At 55.8% G+C, this 20,733-nt stretch overlaps 1 protein-coding gene across 1 annotated transcript; it reads left to right on the top strand.

Moving 5' to 3' along the window:
• The first annotated feature begins 4,652 nt into the window (after nt 1–4,652).
• IKBKE (inhibitor of nuclear factor kappa B kinase subunit epsilon) lies at nt 4,653–18,588 on the top strand. Its single transcript, XM_076357815.1, has 21 exons — nt 4,653–4,730; nt 4,887–4,987; nt 5,792–5,932; nt 6,315–6,444; nt 6,931–7,112; nt 7,434–7,594; nt 8,108–8,218; nt 8,539–8,718; nt 9,085–9,287; nt 9,701–9,765; nt 9,845–9,936; nt 10,579–10,680; nt 11,994–12,069; nt 12,169–12,281; nt 12,580–12,656; nt 12,910–12,949; nt 13,807–13,908; nt 15,933–16,029; nt 16,618–16,721; nt 17,032–17,103; nt 17,877–18,588. Exons 2-21 carry the CDS (start codon nt 4,901–4,903, stop codon nt 17,908–17,910), a joined length of 2,169 nt encoding a protein of 722 aa, XP_076213930.1. The 5' UTR covers nt 4,653–4,730; nt 4,887–4,900; the 3' UTR covers nt 17,911–18,588.
• The last annotated feature ends 2,145 nt before the right edge of the window (nt 18,589–20,733 follow it).

Below are 20,733 nucleotides of genomic sequence, written 5' to 3'. Positions count from 1 at the left end.
CCTAAATGGTAACGCCTTGAAGCAGGCTGGGCACCCGCAGTGGGCAAGGCAGCAACTGCTCTCTGATACCTGCCTCTTGTGTCTCAAATCTCTGCTGCAGAAGCTTATTTTGCTGGAAAAATACCAGTTTTCTGCAGAGTGCAGGTCTACTTTGCAGCAAGGTGGGACAGACCTGTGCCTCTAATACACAAAGTAATTTCTTTTTTTTTTTTTTTTTTTTTTTATCTGGGGACTGCACTTTGAGGCCGCCGTGGTGCTTTTGTCGTCTGCCTTTGCAGACGTGCCTTTGGCAGCCCGGTGCCCCAGTGCCTGGTCCTGCTGCGGGGCGGCTGGCGGGGGTTTAGCAAACTCCGGCTGCGCAGGCTGGGAGGGTCCTGCCCGGCATCCGCGTTAAACTGAAACTGCAGCACAGACCCTGAAACCGGACCACGGCTTGCGCAGCCGAGCACCCATCTTGGATGGCCCAAGGATGGCCCGAGCGCTGCCAGCCGGGGCTCTGCCTCCTCCGGAATCGGCCAAAGAGGCCAGGTGAGCCGGGAGCCGTCCTCAGTAAGCCGACAGCCGGGGTGAGCCCTGCTTCTCTTCCATCTGAGCGAACCTTCAATTAGTCTCCATTGATTTCTGGGGGACGCAGGTGGCTTCTGGCATGTTGGTTGTTGGTTGTTTGTTTTTTTTTTTAAAGCATGAAATAGGAGTCAGAAAGGTAACGGGGTGACAGAGATAACAAATGATTTTTGATTTTCTGTTAGTTGCTGCTGTCCAGCAGCGCAGAAGAGGACACTGTAATTAATCCCTTAAACCCTTCTGATCGCATCATTTCTTCCAAACTGCAGATAGGTCTGACCCTCCCCTCACAAACCTCTTGTTTGCTTTTAGCAGACAAAGAAGCGCAGTGGTAAGTGATGGGAGGATTTGGTCACTTGTGAAGGGGCGGCGAGGGCGGGAAAGGTGATGCTCCGGGCAGGACCATGGGATCTGGTTGTGAAGAGATGGGACACGCGGCGAGGCCACGCCTGGGTCCTGCTTTGCTTTGCTTTGCTTTGCTCTGCTGGGACGAACCATGCTGCAGGCAAAGGCAAAGCCGGGTGTGCAGCCTTGCATGCAGCCGGGTGTGCAACGGGGTGTGCGACCCAGCGTGCAGCCGGGTGTGCAGCCCCCCGTGCAGCGGGTGCCCCCGGTGAAGGCTCTCCCTGGGGCTGCTCTCAGCGCAGCAGCACGCACTGCGGTCTCTCACGGACGCGTCCCACGCTCGGCGCGTGCCGAGGAGCAGGTTTGTCACAGGGATGGTGTGGGGACAGCACCGGGGCCGTCGGCTTCCCCTGCCCCTGGCTGTGCCCCCGTTTTCTGTCCCAAGCCCCCCAAGGACAAGGTGCCTGCTGCAGGCAGAGCACGCTGCTTGGCCTTTATTTTTTAGGCTTTGCTGCCACCAGCTGGAACAATTATTTTTATCACAAACTTGGTTTCGAGGCCGTGTTTTTGCTCTCCCAGCCTGTGCGAGACCGGTGCTCACATCGTGCGCAGGGTTTGTCCCCCGTGGGCACGTCACGGCCCCGGGGTCTCGCTGCGTGTTTGGTGCTAAGTGTGATTTACCCGTTTCTGACCATGGGTGTGAACAGTCTGAGCAGGTCGGATGGGATTTGGGTGTCAGCCTTGAGACGGGGAGGATAAAATCTGCTGTCGGGGCAACCAGGGAAAGGAAATAAGCTATAAAATTTAGAAGGATAGCAAAAGAAGGGATAAAGGGGTCTGAAAGGAGCTGGGCTCTGTTACAGGGCAAAACCCGGTGGGTGAGTTCCTGGGGTTGGACTGGGAGCTCCCACCGAGGCTGGACCTGACTGTGCAACCAGCCGGGAGAGCTGCTGGGGTAAGTGGGATGTCCTGGAGCCCCTGGGCTCCAAGGGCTGGCACCATCCTGGCATCAAGGCGTGCTGGTTTCCCTTTCGGGCACGCCTGTGGAGAACTGTGTGAAAAGACTCGCAGCACAACCTGAAAAGAATCTTTTTTGGGTGTTATAAAATATTTTAATTATTTCCTTCCTCTCTGTCTTTACCCCTCACCAGCCCAAATCTGCTCACGCATCAGCGAAAGCTGAAGCCATGTGTACAGGTCAGAAGTCTCAGAAAACACCTGAGTCTGGGTTTTCTGCCTTTAAAAATCTTTGTTTTGGTTTCTTTTCGCAGTAGAGAGCTGAACCGCAGGACAAGCTCCTCGCGCTCCCGGGGCTCCTGTGCAGGAGCTGAATTTGCAGAGCCACGGCGGGTGCGGGGGGTGAGCACATGGTGCACGATGCACCACTGCACCCACAGCGGCTCCTTGCCTTTGGGCAGCTCTAGAAGAAACTCGGCTGGAATTTCTCTCTGGAGGTTTTACTTGCCCCTCTTCCTTGTCTTAACTGCTCTTATCTACAGTTTCAGTGGTGGCCTGAGATGAGAAATGAGCTGCATTTTTTTTCTGCATGGGGAAAGGCTTCTCAAGCATCTCCAGCTCAAACTGACGATCTTTTTGTCTGGTGAGTGAGGGATACTGCACAGCAGCCCAGCCAGCACGTACCCACGCTGCATCTGCAGCCTGCACCCACAGCGTGCGAGCTTGGGCAGTGCTGTGTGGACAGATTGATGGTCCCGTTTGGAGGGGGACAAGCACAGGCTGAAGGACACACGCGTAGGAAATAAGGCTGGAAATGACTTCAAGAAGTCACCCCGTCCCTTTCTCTTCCTGTTAGCTGAGCTGCAGCAAAATGACTTTAATCAAAGTGATTTAAAGTTTCGCTTGGTTAGACTCGCGTCACTCCGCTTCCGCAGCTGCAGACTATCATGAACTCTGCTACCTGGTGCCAGCCTGAGACGCCCCTTTGATAAGCTCAGGGCAAGGGCCAGCCCGTGCCCCACAGTTCGTCAGCTCAGCAGCTCTCCGGCAGGTTTCTCAAGCAGACCCGCACGTGGCTGGGAAACGAAGCTCAGCAGTTATTAGCAAACTAGCTAGGCGCAGAGTTTGTGTGCAGACTGGTGAAGTGTCATATCGATTTTTGGATGCACCACACACTGATGTAGTCGCATACCTTTGCAGGCTTCATTTTGTGAGGACAGGACCTTCAGACACACGTCCACGCCAGCCCAAAATAATTCCTGCCGGTGAGACCCTGGCTGCTGGTGCTGAGGCTGGGCAAGGCGACGCGTGGGCGCCTCTGAGCCAGAAAGCGAGCAGGAAGCACGAGCAGCTCCGCTCTGCCCTGTGCAGGCAGCAGGGGTGTGCCCTGAGCGCCCTGCATCCCGCACCCCGCCCTGCATCCCGCACCCCGCCCTGCATCCCGCACCCTGCCCTGCATCCCATCTGCCAGCTGCAGGCCCGCGCTGTGAAGCCCTGCCTGCTCTCCCTGCTGCCTCTCGCCCTGGCAGGGCTGGGTGCCGAGGATTTGGGGCTGGTTCTGGTCCCCCTCTGGGGACATCCCGTGGAGGCACTGCTGTAGCTCTGGGTTCCGTTCCCGGTGGGGCTGTGCCGTGGCCCTACTGTGAGCATCGTGGGGTGCTGCCTGCTGACAGCATGGGATAGACAGTGTCCGTGTCCATGCGGGGAACAGCGATGCTCAGCCCCAACGCAGCCACCTTTGCTTTTTCTCGCTGAGATGAGAAGTCCTTGATCCACCTGATCGATCTGAATCACTGCGTGACTCCTGGTGAGAACGATGCTGGTGATGTGGCTCGGGAGCAGCCATGGCTGGAGCCAGGGAATGCCCCAAAATCTCCCCTCTGCCCTTTGCTCATCTCTGACACCCTCTGGAAGCATTTGCAAGCGCTGGGGCCAGGCCAGACCCGTTGCTTCACACGCACGGGGAATGGGTTTGCAGCTGGGGGAAGGATCAGGGCTGTTTTCTCTGTTTGCACCTGCTTCCTCCCTCCTTTTCTGCACTTTATTATGAGCCGTTTTACCTGCTCGAGGGCTTCCCCCGGGGATGGGGAGCTGCGGTCCTGCAGGAGCCATCCCTGCCGCTGGATGCGGGAAGCCTCTGGGACCTGTAACTCCTGCACAGCAGCTCTCGGAGATGGACAGCTTTCGGAGACAGACGGCTTGAGCTAAACCACCCCAGGCCTGGCACTGCTCGTGAGCACAAGTCCAGAGCAGCCAGTGGCTCTGTAAAGCAGGACAGTGGCAGCAGCTCATCACAAATGCATCCCAACGTGCGCTGCTGCGTCCTGTGCCAGGGGCGGCCGGGGCCGAGCACTGACCTCGCACAGCATGGGCGCCCGGCGCGGCTAACGAAGGCTGAACGCAGACCCTGGATGCAGATCCTGATCTGACTCTGCTTCCCATCTCCCTGTCCCAGGCAGGGCTGCGCCGTGGCCGGTGCTCAGCACCATTTGCTTTTACCAGAGTCCATCCTGGCCCCGGCCGCTGAGCCAGCGGAGCGGCTGCGGAGCCCAGCACGCCTTGGGACGGCTGCAACTCTGGGAATTTTTTTTTTCTCGAGCAGGAAGCCGAAGCATTTCCTCCTCCAGCCGCAGCTAATGCTTGCAGAGCGGGTTTTGCAATCCCATAGGTTTCTGTTCTCGGGGCGGGGAGGTGCCTCTCGCCACCTTGCAGCTCGGCGTTTGTTTGCTCGTATTTTTTTGCATCTGTCAGTGTTTCGCTGCCAGCCCCGACAGGTCCCAGCGACAGGGTGGTTTTTGGCAGCGCTAACACCTCCGTCCATGCGCAGCCCTTCCGCGTGGTGCTGCCTGCTTGGCGCCGGCAAGGTAGGAGGCTGGCGGCTGCCTGCCAAGGGGTATGTCCTGCGGCCGGCTTTTTTCCCCGTGCACTGCCAGGCGAGGACGGATAAACGCCGGGGCTTGGTGGCAGGGCTGGCGGAGGCCAGTGGCCCCCGGGGTGACCCATGTGCTTCCCCCCAACAGCAGCGCTGCTGGAGATGCAGAGCACCCCCAACTACCTCTGGAGCACCGAGGACCTCCTGGGCCAGGGCGCCACGGCCTGCGTCTACAAAGCTCGCAACAAGGTGAGCGGGGGGGGGGGGGGGGGGGCAGCCACCCCAAAGCCACGGTGCCCCCATGCCCCCCTGCCCTCCTGCCCTGCGGCACGAGGATGCCCGTGCTCCCCTCTGCCTGCCCTCCCGGGAGCTCCCCGGCGGCAGCCGGCAGCGTCGGGGGCTGCTTTGGGTTTTATTTTCATTTTTCATTTGGCTCCTTCCCCCCGGGCACCAGCTCAGGTCTGTGGGTCGAGGGCAGCTTTCAGGGTGCTCACAGCAGGGTCCCGCTCGCCGGCTGCCGGCGCTCCCGTGCATCGCGGGGGGAAGAAGCTGTTTTCGGGGGAATGCCCAGAGGCTTTGAAAACCCCGTCCTTGGCAATTTGCATATTTCATGCAAACACTTGCCAGGGTTGGAATAGAGACTCTCTGCCTCGCCGGCCTTTGAAGTTTATTGAGCAAGCTGTCTCTGCACGGCGCAGGGCAGGAGAGGCGGCTTCAAGGATGGTTTGAAAACAGCCCCATCCCGCAGAGAGCAGGCAGGGAGCTGCCAGCCTCAGCTCCAGCTATAAACTTTTTTGTGAAGCTGAATAAACATGCTGCCATGTAGCACATGGGCTTCGGGGACAGGAAGCAAAGGGAGGTGAATAACATCAGTGTGCTTTTGCAGTCGAGAAAATGAAGGCTGTAGGATGCCTGTTCAGAAAACACGTTATACTGTCAGCATAGTTTGCATCTCGAGTGGGATGTGGGAGCAGTACCGGAGCTGATAGAGCTGCTTAGGACGTGGATGGCGTCACCTCCCATTTCCTTTTTCTCTTTTTTCTCTTTTACCAGAAATCAGGGGAGCTGGTTGCTGTGAAGGTCTTTAATAACGCCAGCTACCACCGGCCCCAGGAGGTCCAGATGAGAGAGTTCGAGATGCTGAGGAAGCTGAACCATAAAAACATTGTCAAATTATTTGCTGTGGAGGAGATGGTAAGCGGGACCTCAGCCCGGGAATCTGCTGTGCCGACTGGGCCAGTAAGGTGGGGGAGCTGGTCTGAGCTGCGGGAGGGGAGCGGTGGTCCCGGGCTGCCTTCTCCTCCCACCTCCCTCCAGCTCTGCACCAAGCCTCAGCCCAGCCCTTCAGCACTGGTGGCACTGGGTCACTGGGCTGGAGCACGGACGTGACCTGCTCTTGTCCCCTGGCCAGGCACGTGGCACAGTGGGGACGTTCTCCAGCACTGGTTTGTTCGAGCAGGAAAAACCCAGGGACCCACTAACCAAGGGGAGGGGACCTGGTCCTGCCTGGGGTGGGGACAGGCCGCTGGCTGGGACACGAGGCCAGCCGAGCCCTCATGGCTGCTCCCCACCGCAGGGCAGCAGCAAGCAGAAGGTGCTGGTGATGGAGTACTGCTCGAGCGGCAGCTTGCTGAACGTGCTGGAAGACCCGGCGAACGCCTTCGGCTTGGCCGAGTCAGAGTTCCTCATTGTGCTGCAATGCGTGGGTGAGTGCGGGGGTCCCTGTGCCCCCGGCCCGGGATGGGCAGCTGCCTGCCATCGCGAGCACAGCCTGGGGCTGAGAAGCTGCGGGCTGGGGAGCTCGCGGTGCTGGTGGGACCCTGGGGGCACCAACCCTGGGCTATGGACGTGAGGGCTGGGGTGAGCAGTTAGAAATTGCACCCCCGAACGGGGTGGGTTTGTGAGCTCTGCGTTCGGGGGTAGCCTGAGGGTTTCTCCTTGCAGACCTGCTCTGGGAAGCAGCTGTGGGAACAGGCTGTGCCCCACGATGAAGAAGCACGAGGGCAGTGCCCTACCGTGGGCTCGCTCATCCTCTCCATTCCCCCAGTCACAGTGGTCCCCATTTAAGTGCAGCCAGCCCTGGGGCTTGTCCCCTCTCTGGCCCTTCTCACGTTCCTACGTTTAAACAAAACCCGCTGGAGCAAACTGCTCCAGCCCCGCACACGAACGCTGCCTTCCCCCCTTGTGCCCAGTGGCAGGGATGAACCACCTCCGCGAGAACGGCGTTGTCCACAGGGACATCAAACCCGGGAACATCATGCGGCTGATGGGGGAGGATGGGCAGAGCATCTATAAGCTGACAGATTTTGGGGCCGCCCGAGAGCTGGATGACGATGAAAAGTTTGTGTCTGTCTACGGGACGGAGGAGTATCTCGTGAGTACAGCGTGTCGCCGGTCTGGTGGCCCCTGGAAGTTCTGGGGGAAGCTGGTCCCCATCCCTCCATCCAACGGCTGGGCAACTTGTAGAGAGCAGCAGTGGCTTGGAGAGCCCAACCTCAAAGGGGCCACATTTTTTTGAAGAGGAGGGGCTCAGCATTTTTGTTGTAGAGTTACAGGTGATGTTTTGTTTGGAGGGTCCAGCAGTAGAAGAGGCCAACGCGAGCAGTCGGTTTTCAATCCCAGCGCCCAAGGCTTGATGCCCGCTGCAAACCCGTTGGACGCGTTGGCAGTGCTGCTCTCTGCTTCATCCCTGCAGCACCCAGACATGTATGAGCGAGCGGTCCTGCGCAAGCCGCAGCAGAAGGCGTACGGCGTCACCGTCGACCTCTGGAGCATCGGCGTCACCTTCTACCACGCTGCCACCGGCAGCCTCCCCTTCGTCCCCTTCGGGGGACCTCGCAGGAACAAGGAGATCATGTAGGCACCGCATCCAGGTGGGAGGGCTGGGTGCTGCTGCGTGGGGAAGTGGGACCGTGGCTGGCGGCCCTGGGGGCTGCAGGACAACCTTGGTGCGTGCCAGCAGCACTGTGTGACTGTGAGCTGTAGTTTACTGCCCGCTTAATCCCATATAGCCTAGAAAGCCCTGAAATGTAGCCCGTGGCTGATTCCATACTCTCTGCTCTATGGGGAGTGTGCATGCGTAGCGTGGTAAAGGATCTGTGCCCCATTTACCACGTTTGCCCTCAAAATACATCCTTGTGACTTTGTGGCTAAACAGCTGGAAGAGGAGGCAGGGTTCGTGTTTGCTTGAAACTTTTTGACTGTTTCTTGAAGTATTTTCCCCCTGTGTGTTTTTTTTCTTTTTATGAATCCTACCTTTCCCAGCCCACCCGTGCTCTGCCCCTTCCCTCTTTGCTGAACCTGAGGGACGTAGTGCCCAAACAGAGGTCACTTGGCTTGTTTCACCTGCGAGCAATTTCCTTTCAACAGGTATAAAATTACCACCGAGAAGCCTCCCGGAGCCATCGCGGGGGTCCAGAGGCAGGAGAACGGGAGCATCGAGTGGAGCTACGAGCTGCCCGTCACCTGCCGGCTCTCTGCGTGAGTGTCCCTTGCCGGGCTCGGCTCCTGCTGGGGGTCTCCTGTCCTGGCATCATGGCTAGAGAGGGCATCCCACCTCAGACAGCGCGGGAGGTTTTAGCGAGGCAGACGAGCTTTTCATCTGCAAATGTCGCAGCTCTCAGACCAGGTCTTTGCTTTACAGCTGGGAAAAGGGGGTGCAAGACAGGGCAGTGGCTCCGTCGGTACAGGAGCTCAGCCACAGGAGCGGGGCTGCACCTCTCCCCGGCCCCACGGGTCACCACGTTTATGGCTCGGGGTTATGCCAGTCTGTGCAAACACCTCTTCTGCTGCTGCTGCAGGGGGCTGAAGGACCAGCTGATACCCATTTTGGCTAACATCCTGGAGGCGGATCAGGAGAAATGCTGGGGATTCGACCAGTTTTTTGCAGAAACCAATGACATTTTGCACAGGATCGTGGTCGACGTCTTCTCCCTGCAGCAGGCTTCCTCACATCGCATCTACATCCACTCCTACAACACGTAAGGATGCCAAGGCCGTGTTAAGAGCGAATTTGGGAATTGAGCTCAGGAGCCTCAGCCCCTTGTTTCAGTAGGTGAACCTGGGGGGAGCACCCGTTCCCCTTGCGCTGCAGTTAAACCAGGTTAAAACAGACCAGGTTAAAACAAACCAGGCTCAAACCAGCCTTTGCTGGGGAGTGCACTAACCGGGAGCTGTCGGCTCCTGGCATGGCACACGGAGAGCCCTAGGGAGGTTGTCCGAGGAGCTCCACTGACCTTGTGGGATATTTTGCTAGAAGAAAAGGGCGGCAGGCTGTTAAAGCGATGGAAGTCTGAGTGTTCGCCTCATTGCTTATTCCCCCTCCATTCGTTTCTTTTTCATTTCAGTACCACCAAGTTTTTAGATGCTGTCTTCAAACAAACAAATATAGTCCCTCACCATCAAGAATATTTTTTTGAAGGTCATCTGTATGAGTTGGATCCTAATCTACAAGCTCATAATTTCTGCAAAACCACAGAGCACAACCCTCTGACCTTGCTGAGCTCCGCTGAGCAAGCAGAAGACGTGGTAGGAGTCAGATACAGAGACCGTGAGTACCGTTGGCTTGGAGATGCATCATGGCACGCAGGGTGGGTGCCGTAAGAGAGATTTGCTTAGACTGTTATCCTAATAGACTCCAATGCATAGCAGGAGGTGGAGGGGTTACGGTGCTGGAGCAGGATTAGGAGGTTTCAGGGCAGTTTTCCCCTGCCGTGTGCTGTTGCTCCATGGCTGCCTGCCACACTGGGCTTTGCAGGCTGTTTGTGCCTTTGTCCACGTTTCCAAAATATCTTGGAGAGCTGCACTAAGCCTCCAGCATCGCAGCTGCTCCTGTGCCTGAAATCCTGAGCGGCTCTGGGGTTTGCTTTGGCGGGTGTGACATGTCCCTGTGGGTCCGCAGCTGCGGCTCGGGGGCTCCGGGCTGGCTCCCCAAAGCACTGTGACCACTGTCTGTCTTTCCAGCGGCACTTGAGTTTCCGAAGTTTGTCCCCAAGGTGGACGTGGTGGCCGACTGCAGCACAGCCAAGGTAGGTGGGGGAGCCTGCGCAGCCCGGGGGAGCCCCAGCTGCGGAGGCGCAGCCGCCGGCAGTGCCCTTTGCTTTGCAGAGCGCGGTGGCCGCCGTGCACCAGACGCTGCGGATCGCCCAGGCCCTGCGGTGCTGCCGGGAGCTGCTGGCAAGAGGTCTCCACTGGGTGATGTGAGTGCCGGAGCCACCACCATTGCGGGCGGCGTGGGGGTGACCCGTCCCTTCCCAGCACCGAGAGCTTTGTGTGTTAGGAGTTAAACCGCTTAGGGTTTTCCAGCCTCTTCCAGACAGCGCAGGACCACCGGGTATCCTCACAGGGTACAGCACGATGGCCAGCGTGTGTCCCCGTACAAGGGACACTACGGGGGACACGTGTGCCAGGCTGCGAGGGGGCTGGACCCAGATGAGGACCTATAGGAAAGTACCACTCAGTGATGTGAGGATGCTCCTGTCCCCACTTGTTACTTTTAAGTCACTTTTTTTCAGTTCAGGAGATGCTGAGGAAAACAGCATCATTACTACTATTATTATTATTATTACTATTAATATTATCATTGTGCATTTTCACTGTCCTACCCATTTCCCTTGGGGCAGGAGCTTCTTGTGCAGAGGCAGGAGTGTGCCCAGCGGGCAAAAGCCCCCCTGCCCGGGAGCTGCACCCAGTTTTATGTGCATCCAGCCCCCCATTTTCTCACGAGCAGCCAGAGGAGCCACCAGCTCCATCCTAACCCCCCGCCACACGTGGCCAGCCCTGGGATGGAGGTCGGGCTGCCCGGGAGCACGCGTTGGACGGGCTGTTTTCTCTCTCGGCAGTGGGAACCTGAAAACGGAGTGCTCGAGGATTTTGGAGCAGAGGAGAGGGGCTCTTTCAGTGCTCGCCTGCCTGCAGCTCACTGAGGTGAAGATCCGCGTGCTGTAAGTGTGGCTTTGCAGCCGGTGCCCTGAGGCTGCTGCAGATAAGATATGGGACTCTCAAAGGTGCCTGAATAATCAGAAATAAGTAAAATTCCAGGAATAAGCTGGTAGCTGGAAGGTAAGAGGCTTTTTCACTGTATGTGGAGGCTGCGGGAAATGAGCCACCCTGGCTGTTTCTCCTTCTTTGCTTCAGTTTCTAATGATCAGTCCATGGTTTCACAGGAGCCCAGAATTAGTCCTCGCTCCCTGGCTCCTGCTCCCGGGTTTTCAGACTGTTACAGCCCTCGAGCCGCAGAGTGAGTGCGAGGAGGAGGCAGGGCTGCTGCTGCTGCCCGCTCGTGGGAAAGGGAAAAAGAGCTGTTGCTGCCAGCAGAGTTAAAATAACGGGCAGGATGGCATCAGCAGCCGGGTCCCCTCCAGGGTCTGGCCAGCATCGCCGACCCCGCGCCCTGCAAACAGCCTTGGAGAGCCGAGCGTGGGGAGCATCAGGCAGCGCCGGGGAGGGCGGCTGGCAGCCCATCATGCTGCATTCCCACTGAGCCAGCATCCCGCCTGACCACACGGGCCGTGATGAGATGGCTTTTATTTCCATTGAAGAGGCTCCACTAATGGAGCATTCACCGGAGGCTGAACTACAGAGAAACCCTGGGCTGTCCTCGCTATCACCAGTGCACCCATTCCCACCCGCGCTGCCCCAGGGAAAGCTGAACCCATTTTATCTAAAGTAACCCACGGTTATTTTGCTTTTCTGTTTTGTTGTTGTTGTAGTGGAAAATTCTTTGCTGCTGCATTGCTGTTCTTTTATTCTTTTCAATTTAGCAAGTCTCTTAATTTCCATTTCATCTAAAAAGATAGGGACACACGGTTCCCATTGACTTCAGCCGGATTAGCACAGGGCTGTCGTGCCAAGAGCACTAATGCTGCAGCTGGATGCTGCTGGCTTATCCGACACGGCCTGGATCAGGCGTATTTCTGCTGACTCTGCCGGTGTCCACCGCTCAGCGTTACACTCTCATGCCAGCTGCAGGGAGGCAGACAGCATCTAATCTGGCGGAAAGCCAATCCATATGAAGCTAACAATTTTGGAACAAATTGGACACAACAGGGCGAGTTTTTACCGGATCAGCACTTTGCATCTTGTGGCTCAGATCCGGTACCCTGAACGCAGAGTTATTGCCCAAGCAAACCACCGCCCGGCTCCCCCAGGGGCTGTGACGCTGCCTCCACCACGGGATGGATTTTCTTTGCCCACGCGACGGCTGCCTCTGGCTTATATTCTGCTTAAGGAATATTCATTTTCTGACTTTCTTCAGGTGCGAGGCTGTTTCTGCAGGCAGCGGGGTGCCGGCTCTGAAGGACGTGGCCATGGTGAAGACAAGGCTGCAAAGGGTGAGCCCCCGCAGGCGGCTCCGTGCGGGGCCGGGGAGCATCCGCAGCCGCAGGCAGCATTCGGAGCAGCCGGCCCCAACCTCTCCTCCTCATCCGCAGGTCGCCGAGGAGCTCTCTCAGTGCTCCCACAACATCTTTGACTTTCAAGGGGCTCTGGATGGCATTCTGTCTGAACTGGTGAAGCACAGGCAGCAAGTGCATGAAGACAAAAGGTTTGTAGCGCCAGCTTTACCGCAATCCCTGCCAAGGCTTTGCTGTTCTCAGCTGGATTGAGCAGACACCGCTGCGTGCTCCCAAACAGCCATGCACAGCCCCTCACTGCAAACAGCTTTTAACAGCCCTGTGCCCGCACATGTAATACCGCGTGGTGTCCCTATACACAGGCACGGGTAGCAGCAGTGTCCCCTAGTTACAGTGTGTTCGGATTTCACGCCAAAGTGCTAATTTCACCCCAGCCTCATACCCTTCCTCTTGCGGGGCCTCACGCCTCCTTCCCTGTCCCGCTTTCAGCATCCGACAGATCGAGTGCTGCCTGGAGAAGATGCAGCTGATCCACAAGCAGTTCAAGAAGGCCAGGACGTGTCTGCGTAAGTGTCGGGGACGGCGGCCCCGGGGGCTGCAGCAGGAACATCCCTGCGCTGGCCTGGTGGAAAAATGAATTATTTCAGTTTGCCGGGGTCAGCAGTTATTTCTGTGCCATGACAATAGTCCCAGGGCCCGCAGCCCTGAAAAGCCCCTTGAGTGATCTCTGTGTGTCGTGAAATTGCCCATTTATTGGGTTATTAACACAAAAACGCGTGGAGTGCATTCTGGCAGGTGACCGGTGTCTTTCCTCCCCAGGGCTGGGCTACAATGAGGAACAAATACACAAGCTGGATAAGTAAGTCCCACCACCTCCCCTTCCTAGGACCTGCCCCGTGCTGCGGCCAGGCAGGTGTTTGGTGTTTCTGATTGAATCCTAAGGGGATGTTAAAATGTTCCTGGGTCACTAACGTTGGGAGAGGGCACCTATGAGCGGCTTCTGTGATGGTTCATCGACGCAGGACCTTTCACAGCAAAGTTTTCAAGCTACAGGCTATTTCAGACGAAGATGTGAGAACACCTCTGCAGACCTGGGAACAGGGAGTTGCTGTTGGGCCAAATCCCTGTGTGGGACTGTGGGGAATAAGCACATTTCAGGCTATTGCTCCCACTTACTCAGTTTGTGGCCATTTATTTGCTGAGATGCTGATTTAGGAAGTGTCCATGTTTTCATATCTGCTTAACTTTCAGTGTGAGTAAAGTGTCTGATGGCTTTTGTACCTTGAAAAATCCTCCTTTCAGTTTCCACTGAAACCAGGGGAATTTAACACGGGCAAGAAATAAAATGCACACTTCACTACCAGGGAGGGTGAAATTTAACAAGTAGCTCCTTTATCTTAATTAATCTTCAGGCTAACCGTGGACATTTGCCTCAAACTCCGAGGCAAAGACTTCTCAGAAGTGCCCCGGGGTGGGGATGACAGCCCAGCTGGGTGTCCCCGCCTGGGTCCCCCTGGGCCCCGAAACCTCCCTCTCCTCTTCATCATAATTAGGTTTTGTTTTCTCTATAACACTGATGCAAAATTCATTACTGAGCATCCAGTCCCTCTTTCTGCATTTGGGAGCCAGCTTTAGGTCTCCTGCCACGTGAACTGTGATGTTAATTTTCATACGTTTAAGGAAATAACAGTGTTCTCTCTTCTTTTCTGGTTTTAGGGTGAATTTAGGGCATCTGGCCAGGAAGGTTCTGTTGATTTTCCAGGACAACTGTGTCCAGCGGTACCAGGAGGCCCTGGCCCTCCACGGCAGCAGGATGAGGTACCAGCCCCTGCCCGGCCTTCTCCCAGGGTTTTGGGGCTCTGGCTTTCGGACCCCAGCGGGGATGGGAGAGGGGACTTGCCAGTAACCCTCCAACGACCAGGGCTTCTGAATGCTCTCTGCTATTGATCGAGTGTTGGGATGCGGATGGAGATGATGTTGTTGGTAACTGGTGCTGAGGGACTGGTAAAGGGGTAATAAGACCTTAAAGCAGCAGCTCTGTGTGACTGCTAGAAATCCTGCTGCGTACGCTGGTTCTTATCCCATGCCATGTATTTCTGCCCTGTTTTAAGTTTGTTTTTTCTTTTAAAAAAGCCCCCTAAACTTGCAGCTTGAGTTCAAGCAGCTGGTTTCCTCGCCCTCTGACAAGGAGAGGTTATTTTATCAGGACAAAATCGCTATTGAGACAAAGGGATCTACTTATTAGGAATGATTTTCTCTTAAATGGTGTTTGGGGAATAAAGCAAGGAGCAAATTGCCTTGCAGTGATTGAGCACAATCCGCTGCCTATCACAGCGGCCAAGAGCAGGGGTGAGGGGGAGGCAGTTAAAGGAAGATGATCTTGCAGAAATTGGATTTTTATGGCGCGGTTGCTTTTAGAGAGCAGCATCCATTCCCCTGGGCTGCCAGTGCGGGCGGAAGGAGAATGATTTTCTATAATGCCTTAGAATTAAACCCGGCTTTTGACCTGGTCCCTGTTTCTGATGTGGAGTAGCCCTGCATAGGATTTCCGATGCGGGGGATTTTTAAGCTAGAAGTTTGTCTCAGGTGCTCAGGAATGCCCCAGGAGCAGTGGAGAGTGTCTCCCCTGCCCCTGCCCTGCCTTCTCCCCTTTCCCGCCTCAGCTTGTGCAGCTGGGGGTTTCCACGCTGCAAACCCTCGCCCGCGGGCAGGTTTCACTTCAGGGACAGAAGCTGTTGCCCACAGTCACCTCCCGCTGCGTCCCATCGCGGGGGAGTGAAATCTCCCCTTGGCTTCAGCGGGAATTTTGTCTCAGGGTGAGATTCCTCTCTGGGTGTAGAACCCTACAAAATCCGTGCAGCGCAGGAGCCCCGTCTGCACCAAAGCAGGGCTTTTACCTTTGCTCAAGGGAGGAAAAAGGCTTCTTTGTGGTTTTCTGGAGTATTTTTGTATCTGTTTTTCTGTCCTTAGGGAGAAGGCATCATGAGTCACAACTGGATATTTTTAATTTATTGTTACTTCATTTTTAATTGTCCTGTTTTGAGTTTCTTCCTGCTAGCAGAGAGGCTTTGTGGTGTGGTGGCTGTTTTTCTGGGGACTGGAGGTGGACCGTTCACCTTAAATATTCTTTCCTTTTTTTTAAAGCCAAACCAAACCTTTTTTTATACAACTCACAGCACGCCTGCCGGGTGCGTGGCACCTCCGCCCCGGGGCCCCTCGCCCTGGCAGGAGCAGGGCAGTCAGTCCCCCAAAAAATCCCAGGAGGATTTACTCCCGGGGCTGGGGCAGAGCAGAGGGGCCGCTGGTCACACCGTCCTGGCCCAGCTCAGCCCCCACGGCAGAGCCCACCGAGACGCCGCCTGTTTAGGGCTGTGGTGTCAATAGTGCTGCCTGCAGAGAGACTGGCCCAAGGATGTGCTCGATGGGGGAACTTCTCTGGTCTTCACACGCTTCAGATGTGAAAGGAGAGCACGCAGAAAGACGTGCAAAACCAGGAGCCTTTTTGAGTAGATGCTCAGTCCTCCACGGGGCACAGAGGACCGGCCTGTGCAGCACTTACGGCAGAAGTGATGGGCTTGAGCTGTCTCTCATACAAGTAACACTTTCCCTAATTAATTTGCCGTTAGTGTTGTTTGGCTAACCTGGCCTACAGTGGCTATTAGCAGAGCTGCAGCCATAGTTACAACACTGTTGTGACTCATTTGCTTCCCTTCAGGATTTTAACTTTGATCCAGAAAGGTTTGCAGAAAGCAATACAGAATTTTTTTTAAAAAATTAAATTATAACCATCCACACTGCTGCTGAACATTGACTAGGAACTTTGCCATCGTTTTTCTTTCTAGGAAAGTTTGTGAGATAAAGAAGCATTTGAAGAAGCTCAGCAACCGCATCAGCGCCTGCAGCGTGGAGACGATGGAGTGCCAGGACTGCCTGCAGAGTGTAGGTGCCCGGGGATGCTGCTGCACAGCCTCTCCTTGCTTCCAGATAACGCTGCTGCTCCCCTCTCCCAGCACCCACCACGTGCATGAGTGCATAAGTAGGGAAACACCGGAGTATTTTTAAACAACTCGCTGCAGTTCTTTGTGGGTGATCCACACCGGAGATCTTGCTTTCCCCCGCTGCGCAGAGCAAGGAATGGGTAAACCTTTGGCGGTGGCACCCCTGGTCCCGAGGACTGCCCGGCACGGGGGAATCTATGCCCAGTAAACAGGAATTGCGGTAGCAGAAAAATGATGCTTCACCTCCAGGTCTCACGGTGGACTGTCTGACAAGCTGCAGCACAGCCATCTGGTAGATGCCCTGGTCCTTTGGTTATTTTATTTTGTTTGTTCTGAAGAAGTTGATGTGCTGGGTGTGACTACGTAGGCGTAATTTCCCCGAGTGTTTTGTCCCACTCTTGTCCCAGGGCTAGGCATGCCGCACTCGCAGGGCTGCAGAGAGGGCCCAGGCAGTGCAGCACCCGGGGGTCAGACCACCGCAAACAGCCCACTGCCTGCTGGGGGCTGCCAAGTCTCCTCATCTCTGCAGGCTCTGGACAGGTTTCTCCAGACAGAGAAACAGAGTTTGGCCCCGGTTCCTCCCGCACCTTCACCCATCCATCTGAGCCAGGCACGCCAGGAGATGGCTTTCCGGTGAGTCTTTTGGAAGAGGGTTTTGCAGACAGCCCGGTTTCCCGGGGAGAAGCAGGACCTCCCGCTGCTCATCCTCCGCACGAGCAACAGAGCGAGCGTTGGGGCGAGGGCTCTGTGTCTGCAGGGCTGGGACAGTCTGCGTTAAGCCCTTCACCGCTGCGCGCGCCGTGGCCCTGCCGGGTGCGATCCCCCCCTCGGTGACCCGTGGGGTGTCCCTGCCAGCTCAGCCAGCCCTTCTGCAGGAGGTGCTCCCGCGGGGAGCAGGAGGCTGAGCAGCACGGGGGTAAGGGGCTGGTTGTATCCCTGGCAGGATGCAGGAGCTCCTGGAGCAGATGAGGTCAGTAACTTGTGATCTCCAGTTCAACAACAGCATCATCGAGCGGTGAGTAAGAGCGCCCAGAGACGCTGTTCCCAGCAGTGATTCCTGCCCCTAGCACCTGGACGTGCCTGTGCTGCCCTGGAAAGGGGCGGTGGGTCTGGGTGGGCTCCCTGGGAGTCCATGAATGAGCTCCGGCATGGGGGAGCCGTGCCTGGTGCCGAGCACAACCACAGCTACTCATGGGCTGGTTCACATGGGGATTTTAACGGCACCAAGTTTACATCATGATCTGGCAGCAGAAGGGAGTTTATCTTTCTTGGGAGTTTAAGCATGATCTTCTGCAAATGCTATGTCATGTCTACACCCTCTTTCCAGCCTTTTTCCTGTGCTGCTCAGCACTGGCAGCTGCTGACTGCAGCAGAGAAGTGGATGCTTTCCGTTTCTGGATGAAACTCTGTGCAAAACCCAGCATCGTGCTGCTGACAAACCCCCCTGGGTTTCTTCCTCTCCAACTTTTTTTTGAGGATCTTAATGCAAATCAACAATTCGAATATGCATATCAAAATGTCAAAGAGTTTCAGATCAGATTTTAAAAGAAAAAAAGAAATCGGTGATTCACCCCAGCCCTGTTTTTATAGGACCAACTGTGTTGTTGCAGCATGTCCACTGTGAATAAGGGGATAAGAAAGGTGTGGTACGCTTTCGATATGAAGAGCTTATCCCAAAAGGCACAGGAACAAGCCCAGAGATTGGTGCCCAGCCCAAATTGTAGTTTGGGACTGCATGAGCCCGGGCGATCCCTCTCTAGCCTAAAGCCTTTGGTTTTGTTCCTGCAGGTTAAGTGGGGCTGCCCCCACTCCCGGTATTTGAGAGATGTGGTGAATTTGCAGCTGCTGAAGCAAACTGCTTTCCACAGCAGAGAGCAGTTACAGCACTTTGGGTCCAGAGCGACGGAGACGTTTGACGTTCGTGTTTGTTTGAGGAGCTCTCTGTGTCCTACCTCTCCGCGCCAGCACTTTTGCACAGTTCACCAGCATTAGCTTTGAGTGGCTTGCAAGCCTTGAGCCTTTGAAACTTTGACCAGAAAATTGGGTGGGGTTTTTTTTTCCTTTTAAAAAGTGCTTGAAGGACTTCATATTTTTCTGGCTTCTCTGTATCACCATGTCGGATGATGAAGAGGAAGAGGCTAGACAGATAAATTATCTTTTGCCATCTTACTCATTTAGAGATTACTCCCACTTTTTATGTACTTCTGCTTCCTGAGGCTTCGTGGAGTGGAGCAGGAGCCCAGAGCAGGAGGGATGCTGTACCTGATGGATGAGACACCAGATCCAGCCAGGATGGCTCCAGTGCTCTGCCTGGGAGGCGACAGCATGGGGAAGGCTGGAGCCACAGACCTCTGCCCGCGGGCGCTGCAGCCTCTCCTCCTGCTCCAAGGCTTCACCTCCAGCCCAGCCCCGTGTTTGGGTTGCTGAGGGGTTTGGGAATGGGAAGCCGAGGAAGGCTTCTCTTTTTTGGTACGTTTCTATAAATGTAACTGAGTTCTGTGTTTATGCACGTGGAGGTGTGTGCCTTCTCCAAACAACCCTGTACTGAACCTACAACTCCATCCACTGAACCTGGGGGTGCTACTAAATGCCAAGGCAAAATCTCAGACAAAAGGGCTCCCACGAGCCCTCTCCAGACACAACTCTGCAAGAGAAAGCAGGGGTATTTCTTTTTCTTTTAGGTGAAAGATGAAAAGAAATCCTAAGCAGTCACCATTGCCATTAACGTGCAGGGTGAAAGGATGCATTCATCTGTGGAGGTGACAGCAGCCAGGGTGGCAGAGCTGGGATGGGGACAGGAGGGACCAGATCAGGTGCTCTGTGGGGCTGGCTGTGAGCGTTTGGAGCTGCCCTGGGAAGGACATGCACAACGCTGCGCTCCTGTTACACTCCTAGGAAATAGGATGGAGGGGAAACACATTACCTCCCACCTCAGTCCCCCCCAGGAAGCGCACAGAGAGCTGCGGAAGGACCCCAATGCTCCACATTGGGGCTGTACCCAGCCCTTTGTTAGGGGTAGTTGTTATGCTCTGCATTTCCTACTGTTTTTTGACCTTGGGTTTTACGAGGAGCCGTAATCCTCCGGTTATTGGCTGAGTCAGCTGCTCGCCAGCAGCAGCGTGTGGAGCAGCGATACGGGAACCCTGGGGTCTCGGGAGCGTGAGCATTAGATGGTATCAACGAGCTCTTTGTGGGAAGAGTCAGACACGCCGCCCCTCCGTCCACGTCTTCCTGCCTGTCCCCCGGGGTGATTTATGGGTTGTCACCCAGATCCCACAAGCCACATCCCATAGTGCAGCAGAGGGGAGCAACGTCCCCAGGCTGCAGCCAAAGCCAGGCGGGGCAATAACCTGCATCCAGCCGGGCTCAGACACAGGTATTTACACCCAGGAGGCTCCTGCCAGACCAATGGGCAGAATTGCCTTGGCTCTTCCCACCCCTCACTGGCACACATGAGTGCAAACACACATAAATCACTGCCCTGGACTCCCTAGAGAGCCCCTGCCCCCCGAGCCCTCACCCTGGGGAAGGGGACTGTGCTAATGAGGCTCACAGTGGCAGCAAACGGCCGGTGGGAAGTGCAGGTCCCTTTGCCCCTGCGGTCTGCAGGGTGGGAGGCTGCACTGGTGGGAGGCAGGTGCAGGGGGGGTTTAGGAAGTGTTTGGATTCATTCCTGGCCCCTGCATAAAACCTTTCCCTCTGTGTTTGCCTGGTTTCTACCTATGTGCAAACCATGACTGGCTGCTGGGGTTAAAGGAGGCTGGAGCAGGGATCGGGGAGCCGGGACTTCGGCAGCACCGGCACCAGCAAAGCCCAAGGGTGAGGGACTCGCTGCACCCTCCTGGAAGGAGAGGTTGAGCCATCATCTGGGCAAGCAAACCTGTGACTCAACAGCAGTGGGGATGCGCAGAGTGCCTGCCTGGACCCGTCCCTTGGTAGAAAACGAAACACCCGACTCTGCCCTTCACCTTTCCTCCAGTTCCCTTTCCAGCCCCATTTCTGGAGGGGACACGCATTAGCTAAACCAAAAGCCTTCAGCCGAGTCTGGGCCTGCCGTGGCTGTTCCAGTTCCCCAGAGGTCGTCCCTGGGAGCCGGGACTCACGTTATCTGACAGTGCCCAGAGGCAGAGCTGCAGCAAGGACAGGGCAAAGGGGTGCCTGCCATGGATGCTCCTCGGATCGACCGCGGCAGCAAATACTTCTCATCTCTGCTGGGAGACGTATGGGGACATAAGGCAAAATAGTGCAACCCTGGAGCTGAACATCTTGCTGCAGCGCTGCCCCAAGTCTCAGCAAGGGAGAAAAATGAGGAAGGAGCGGTGGCTCCAGGGCTGTGCCCGGCTTTGCTTTCTTGTAAAAACAGGCCAAGCGCGCCCAGGAACTGCCCCTGCCCAGGAAACGTTCCTGAGTGGAATTTGGCACCAAACGTTCCCATTCATTTCAATTGTAAAAAACAACATCCTGACTGTCAAACCCAGCTACTTACTGTAGAAGAGGTGGAACTAAGCCATCACTTAAAAGCTTCTCTCCTGCAAATTATTTTGTAGGATTCTCCTAGTTTTATAATGAACGTTATTTTTAATCCAGCTCAAATTCACTGACATCCCCTGCAGGAACAGGGCAGGGAGCCCAGGCAGGGTCTCCT

This window comes from Aptenodytes patagonicus, chromosome 22 (assembly GCF_965638725.1).
Source record: "Aptenodytes patagonicus chromosome 22, bAptPat1.pri.cur, whole genome shotgun sequence".
In the NCBI taxonomy this organism is placed as follows: Eukaryota; Metazoa; Chordata; class Aves; order Sphenisciformes; family Spheniscidae; genus Aptenodytes; species Aptenodytes patagonicus.
The sequence above is the reverse complement of the archived record's forward strand: the minus strand, read 5'-3'. Positions and strand labels throughout refer to the sequence as shown.